Source organism: Papilio machaon, chromosome W (assembly GCF_912999745.1).
Source record: "Papilio machaon chromosome W, ilPapMach1.1, whole genome shotgun sequence".
Classification (NCBI taxonomy): domain Eukaryota; kingdom Metazoa; phylum Arthropoda; class Insecta; order Lepidoptera; family Papilionidae; genus Papilio; species Papilio machaon.
In genome coordinates, this window is record NC_060015.1 from 3,773,375 (window position 1) to 3,780,943 (window position 7,569).

Genomic DNA, 7,569 nt, shown 5'->3' on the forward strand with positions numbered 1-7,569 from the left:
AAAGAGAATTTCATGTAGATGTTTAAGGATCGAGCCCCAGAATGAAAATAAAGGCGAATGCGGGGGGGCGCTCGATATTTATACTTCCCCCCTCGGTGGAGGCGGGGAAGGTGATTAACGATGGCATTTCGCGTATAAATCGAATATGTCTTGTACGAACAATGTAAAAGTATGTTAAATGGAAAAAGGATATGTAAATTGATAAGTGTATAATAGAAAATGTTGTAAATAAAGTAAATAAAGGGAATAAATGGGGAGAATCACGCGTAGGGGGGGGCATCCTTCTCTGTCTAACCTTGAACCTTTCACTCGGCGCCGGAGAGTATATAAGACGGACAAATCCGGCGTCGAGTGGGATCCAACCGGGGATCCAACCGGGCCTCCGAAGACAGAAGAAGATCCCCCTTGCGCCGCTGACCTCCGAAGACAAAAACTGCGTGTTTCATTGTAACCTCGATGTAACCTTAATGTAACCGAACAATACAGTCCACTGCAAACGCCAACATTCTATGGACCTTCGACGCCGGATCCCTGTCCAAGAAGATTAGAAAAATGGTTTTAACACGCAGCATGGATGGAGACGCCAAGCGACGAGGGAATGTGTCGGAAGTGCCCGTTGGAACTTCAGGGGCAAATCAAGAGGGGCTTATGGTCAGTACCGATACTGCCAAGGAAAAAGCTGTTAGAACCCCCCAAGAAAGTTCCTCACGTACAACAAGTGTTTCGTCTGGTACAAATGGAAGCGAGAATACAGCGAACACTGAAGCTACTGTGGAGAGTGAGAAGACGTCGGATCGCACCGTAAGAGCGACAAGGACAACATCCCGACGTTCGGTAGCTTCGAAAAGGAAATTATTTGAATAAATGAAAGCCCGACAACGTTTAACAGAGTTGAAGATCAAGCAAATACAAGCCGAGAAAGAATTAGAAGAGCTTCGCCTACAGAGATTGCAAATAGAAACGGACGATAGTGAGGAAGATGAAGCCGAAGAGGAACTGTCTTCACACCGGATCAAGACGTGGTTACAGGAAGACACCTCGGCAGTTCCACCCGCCGTGTTAGTGCATACGTCCGCGTCGGTTCAAGCGCAGGTCTCCCATACGACCGTTGCGCCTCGCGTTGCGCAGGTCTCCGACGTGACCGCTACGCCTTCGGTGCCCGCGCAGGTCCCCGATTGGACCGCTGCGCCTCGCGTTGCGCAGGTCCCCGATATGACCGCTGTGCCTTCGGTGTCCGCGCAGGTCCCCGAGTGGACCGCTGCGCCTCGCGTCGCGACCGCGCCAGTGTACAGCGCCGCGCCCGTTTCTCAAGCACACGCGTCGCGTTCCGCACCAGTCGCGTCGCAGTCGAATTCGTATGTGGGCGAAGAAGACCTGGAAGCCAAAGCGAAGAGGAATTGTGCGCAAACGGGTCAATCGCTTATCGACGTAAACACACTCGCCGTAGCGTTGTCGCAGGCTGTGAGAGGAACAAGAGAGCCCCCGAAGTATATTCAAGAATTACCACTGTTTAATGGGAGCAGTAGAGACTGGCTGAGCTTCAAGACTGCGTATGAAGAATCATTTAGATATTTTACGGCAACTGAAAATGTAGCGAGAATACGCCGCAGCCTCCGAGGATTGGCGAGGGAAGCGGCGGGTTGCCTGCTGATAAGTCAGTCAGACCCTGGAACAATTGTAGAAGCTCTGGAAAGAAGATTTGGAAGGCCAGAAGCTCTCATACATGTGGAAATGGAAAAATTGAAGGCATTGAATAGAGCCACGGATAACCCTAGAGAATTATGTATTTTCGCAAATCGTATAGCAAACATAGTGGGGACAATTGAAGCCCTTAAGAAGAAACAATATTTATATAGCCCGGAAATGGCAAGAATAATAACGGAAAAGTTTACACCAATATTGAAGAACAAGTGGTATGATTATTCGTCAAGGAAAGTAGAAGATATTCCAGAGTTGAAGAAATTGTCTATGTTTCTGAATGAAGAGGCGGATAAGTGCAGCGCCTACGCCCTGCCGGAAAATGTTCCGGAGGATTATGAGGGCAGAGAGAGAAGATTCAGAAAACCGGAACGTACTTTCATTGTCAATAAGAAACAATTTGAACAGAAATGCCCACAATGTCAGCAGGATCACAAGCTACCGACGTGCAAGTCTTTTTTGAGTCTGGATGTAAACGCAAGATGGGAAACCGTAAAGAAGAGCAGGATATGCTTCCAATGTCTTTGCTCAACAAGACATTTGAGACAGCATTGTAAGGCAACTCTATGTGGTAGAGACGGATGACGAATGAAACATCACAAGCTGCTGCATCACGACAGGAAAACGCAAAAGGATAAGGAGGAGCCAACGGCAGAAGTTATCACAGCCGCCAACCCGTGCGAACGTCGTCGAGCATACTTGAAGATAGCGCCAATTGTGTTAAGGGGGCCTCTCACCACAATAGAGACGTACGCCTTATTGGATGAGGGAAGTACGGTGACTCTTATTGACGCGTCGGTAGCGGACATTATAGGGGCAGACGGACCATCGAAGCCTATGTGGATACAAGGAATTGGTTCAGAAATGAAACAGGAAAACAGTAAAATTATTAATCTTCACATCCGTGGGAAATACGTGGAAAATGAATACGAACTGGAGGCCGTGAGAACGGTAGAGAGAATGAAATTTGCTCCAGAGACGGTCTTCGATCATCACCTGAGTAGTTGCAGTCATTTGATGGATATCAAGGAAGAAATAATGTACAGCCATGCATCACCGAAGGTACTGATCGGTCAGGATAATTGGCATCTCATAGTAACAAGGGAACTGCGATCAGGACGTCGAGACCAACCAGTAGCATCACTAACTAACCTAGGATGGGTTCTCCATGGATGTCATAGTTCATTGTCAACCGTAGTAGCCTTTTGCGGAAGGATTCAAGAGACGAATATTGAAGAGGAAATAAGAAATTATTTCAAACTTGAATCCTTGGGCATTGAACCGAAGAGACCGAAAGAGGATCCCGAGCAGAGGGCGATACAAATTTTAGAAGAAACTAGTAACCGGCTGCCGGACGGGCGTTTTGAAACAGGGCTGTTATGGAAAAATAAAGACGTAGAGCTTCCGAATAATTTTAAAGACGCAGAGAGGCGACTGCTCTCGCTACAGAGGAGATTAGACAAAAATGTAGAGTTGAAAATGAAGTATGAAGAAAGAATAGAAAATCTCCTCAAGGCAGGATATGCAGAGCGCGCTCCAATGCCACCCCCGGAGGGGCGTACATGGTATTTGCCGCACTTTCCAGTGATTAACCCGATGAAGCCGCACAAACCTCCAAGACTGGTGCATGATGCAGCCGCCAAGTCGGCGGGAGTATGCCTGAACGACATGTTATACTCAGGACCGGACTTGTTACTCTCGCTTCCCGGCGTCATCATGCGCTTCCGGCAACATGCGTATGCGATCACCGCCGACATAAAGGAGATGTTTATGCAGATAAAAGTAAGGAACGAAGACAGGGACGCACTGCGTTTCCTGTGGAGAGGTCAGCGGCGCAAGAACGAAACGGAGGAATTAAGGATGACTTCCTTAATCTTCGGAGCGACGTCGTCACCTTGCACGGCACTCTACATCAAAAATAAGAACGCACAAGAATATTCAAAAGAATACCCAGAGGCAGCGGCAGCTATTAAGAACAACCACTATATGGACGATTATTTGCAAAGTTTCGGGACCCTCGAAGAAGCAGAAAGGATTGCAAAACAAGTAGATTTTATACATAAGAAGGCAGGCTTCGTATTAGATGGATGGACGTCAAATGAATTGAAAATTGTAGAAAATTTAAGTAGAATGCCGGCAACCACAGTAAGCCTAGGAGGAAAGAATACAGAGAAGACACTCGGATTATTGTGGCATGTCCAGGAGGATTATATTGGATTTAATACAAACAGAATGAAAATACCCGAAGATGTGCTTCAGAGTAAGCGAACGCCGACGAAACGGGAGGCATTAAGTATAATTATGGCACTATTCGACCCGCTGGGATTGATTTCGCCGATTACCACTCCAGCCAAAAGGATATTTCAGGACACATGGAGATATAGAACAGAATGGGACGACTCTATCCCGGTAGAGCTGGCGGGTAAATGGAATTATTGGTTGAAAACCCTAGCAGTGGCGGAAGGTCTCCGGGTGCCGCGGTGTTACGACAGTCAGCCGGCAGCAAAATATCAAATTCACACCTTCGTCGACGCGAGTGAAGAAGCCTATGCGGCAGCAGTATACTGGAGAATGACCCGGCCTGACGGCAGCGTCCAAGTGGCTCTAGCAGCGGCGAAGAGTCGCGTAACACCATTAAAGCCTATATCGATACCGAGGCTGGAGCTACAGGCTGCGGTGCTGGGAGTTCGTCTGGCGAAAACGGTATTAAATGAGCATGACTTTCCCGTCGAAAAGAAGTTCTACTGGAGCGACTCACGTACAGCATTAACCTGGATAAGGTCGGAACCCCGCGTATATAAGACCTTCGTCGCGCATCGGCTAGCGGAGATTGAAGAGACCACGAAGAAGAACGAATGGAGATGGCTGCCGTCCAAGGAGAACGTCGCGGACGACGCCACCAGGAATACACCGGAGGACTTCGGGTCAAACCATCGATGGTTCCAGGGACCGCCGTTCCTCAGGCGAAACGAAGAAGAGTGGCCGGTAGAGCTAGTAGTAACGCAGGACGACGTCGCAGAGCGTAGAGAGAGGTGCAACGCTCTACAGAGAGAAGAAAACAGTCATCGCGAATGTCTTCCCGATGTGCGGAGGTTCTCTAAATGGGATAGATTGATAAGAGCCACTGCGAGAGTCCTGCAATTTATTCGACTGTGCAAAAACCCAAAAAACGTCGTAGCTGCCTCCTGGAAACGTACAAAAAAGAATGAAAAAAGCGACCCGGACTGGAGAAATACCGGGGGAAAAATCGCGTCGCGTTTAACTGCTCGAGAAGGAAAAACGAGCATCTGCTACGAAATGATCACCGCAAAAGAACTAGAAAAAGCAGAAATGCTGTGGATGAATGCCAGCCAACGAGAGGCCTTTCCAGAGGAAATTGATATGATTGGGAAAGGCAGGAATATCAGTAAGAACAACCGCTTCGTTAACATAAGAGTTTATATGGACGAAAAAGGAACTCTACGTGTAAGAGCGAGGACGTCACAAGATGTCGACCCACCAATACTCGACGGAAAACATCCCTACACCCGGCTCTACATAGCGCATGCACACGAACAATTGCATCACGGAGGTGTAGAGATGGTTGTGAACGAACTAAGACAAAGATTGTTTATATTGAAGATACGACCGTCAGTTAAAACTGTCATCAAGAGTTGTATGCAGTGTCGCATTAAAAAAGCCAAGCCAGCTTCACCGTACACGGGCGACCTTCCCGCGGCTCGAGTAGCTCATCACGCAAGACCATTCACCTTCACAGGACTCGACTATTTTGGACCGATAGAAGTAACTGTGGCGAGACATAGAGAAAAGCGATACGGGGCGTTATTTACATGTCTAACTTCAAGAGCCATTCACATCGAAGTCGTGAGTTCATTAAGCGCGGATGCGGCTATTTCAGCGCTACGAAGATTCCTTGCCCGGAGAGGGTTCCCCAAAGAGATCTGGAGCGACAACGCGACCTGTTTTAAAGCGGCGAACAAGGAACTGGCAGAGGCCGCTCAAGAAGCTCTAGAAAATGAAGTAAATTGTCGTCGCATCACATGGAAATATATACCGCCGTCAGCACCCTTCATGGGAGGTGCATGGGAGCGCCTGGTGCGCTCCGTGAAGGAGGCGTTATATAACGTATTAAAAGAAAAGTATCCTCGGGAAGAAACATTGTCTACGTTATTAGTGGAAGTTGAAAATACAGTAAATTCACGTCCGCTAACCCATGTCCCTGTACATTCGACAGATGAGGCTGCCATCACACCCAACCACATCCTCATCGGCCCGAACTGCCACGCGCCTGTGCCGGGCCACTTCACCAGCAGCGATGTGTCTGCCCGGCAGCTGTGGAGGCGCGCCCAGGCCCTCGCAGATGACTTCTGGCGCCGATGGGTGAGGGAGTGCCTGCCCTTGCTCCGTCACCGGCGGGAGCCCTATGGCTCCGGCGGCGTCGCCCCTCAACTGGGCGATGTCGTAATCATCTGCGATTCCAACCTGCCTCGCAACACTTGGTCGCGAGGCCGGGTGACCCGCCTGTACCCGGGCGCCGACGGAGAGGTGCGCGTCGTCGACGTCACCACGAGCAACGGGCACGTCCTGCGCCGGCCTACGAAGAAACTCGTCGTGCTGCCAACGGGATCGCGGTTCGGCGACGACGGGAGGATGTGCACGACAGCGTAAAATGGACCCTGCGGCCCACGGGGGTCTAATCGCATAAGAGGGTTTAAGCATCATTATGAAAGCAAACTTGTAAAAAATGTAAATAGTAGAATGTTTATTAATGCTTATTTTCTCGTGTATATTGTTGTTAAGATTAGTATAATTGCATAAATGAATAGTAAAAGATGAATATGTATATATTTAGATGCTTGGAAGAGTTTATTTAAGTTAAAAGTATAATTTAATTGTTAAGTTATGTAATATCATTTTGAAATTGACTAGGTTAAGGATATACTTTTTTAAATATGTTTTTATGTTATTCCGTAGATTATGTAGTAAAAATAACAATAGTAAAGAGAATTTCATGTAGATGTTTAAGGATCGAGCCCCAGAATGAAAATAAAGGCGAATGCAGGGGGGCGCTCGATATTTATACTTCCCCCCTCGGTGGAGGCGGGGAAGGTGATTAACGATGGCATTTCGCGTATAAATCGAATATGTCTTGTACGAACAATGTAAAAGTATGTTAAATGGAAAAAGGATATGTAAATTGATAAGTGTATAATAGAAAATCTTGTATATAAAGTAAATAAAGGGAATAAATGGGGAGAATCACGCGCAGGGGGGGGCATCCTTCTCTGTCTAACCTTGAACCTTTCACTCGGCGCCGGAGAGTATATAAGACGGACAAATCCGGCGTCGAGTGGGATCCAACCGGGGATCCAACCGGGCCTCCGAAGACAGAAGAAGATCCCCCTTGCGCCGCTGACCTCCGAAGACAAAAACTGCGTGTTTCATTGTAACCTCGATGTAACCTTAATGTAACCGAACAATACAGTCCACTGCAAACGCCAACAGTAAGATTTATACATTAATTATATTAACTCTGAGCAAATAACAATTTATATGAAATTCTTACAAAATTGTATAACATTTTTTTATAAATTCACTAAGGTATTTAATACACTAGAGGTTTGTTGAAACGAGGACCTTTTTTGTAGAAATTCTTCTCATTACACGTGTTTGGAAAAAAACATTTAGATTTGAGATTAAATTCGACAATTTTATCAATAAATTTATATATTTCATTCTTTGAATAAAACTAAAACAACAATAATGTTTACTTTATTTGAAATTCTCAGTTATGCGATGTAATTGACGAGTAAAGTAGAAAATCAAAGGAGCAAAGGTCCTCTTTTCCTTCGTCCTCTATGCTCTTATCAC

The 7,569-nt window shown here is 46.8% G+C and overlaps 1 protein-coding gene across 1 annotated transcript; it reads left to right on the forward strand.

The window, feature by feature from the left end:
• Positions 1-2,286: 2,286 nt before the first annotated feature.
• On the forward strand, positions 2,287-6,366 carry LOC123722926. Its single transcript, XM_045685484.1, has one exon. The coding sequence runs from the start codon at positions 2,287-2,289 to the stop codon at positions 6,364-6,366; it is 4,080 nt and encodes a 1,359-aa protein (XP_045541440.1).
• The last annotated feature ends 1,203 nt before the right edge of the window (positions 6,367-7,569 follow it).

Excerpts from the sequence above, each read along its gene's own strand:
- LOC123722926 (XM_045685484.1), top strand. The coding sequence starts at position 2,287 with ATGAAACATCACAAGCTGCTGCATCACGACAGGAAAACGCAAAAGGAT.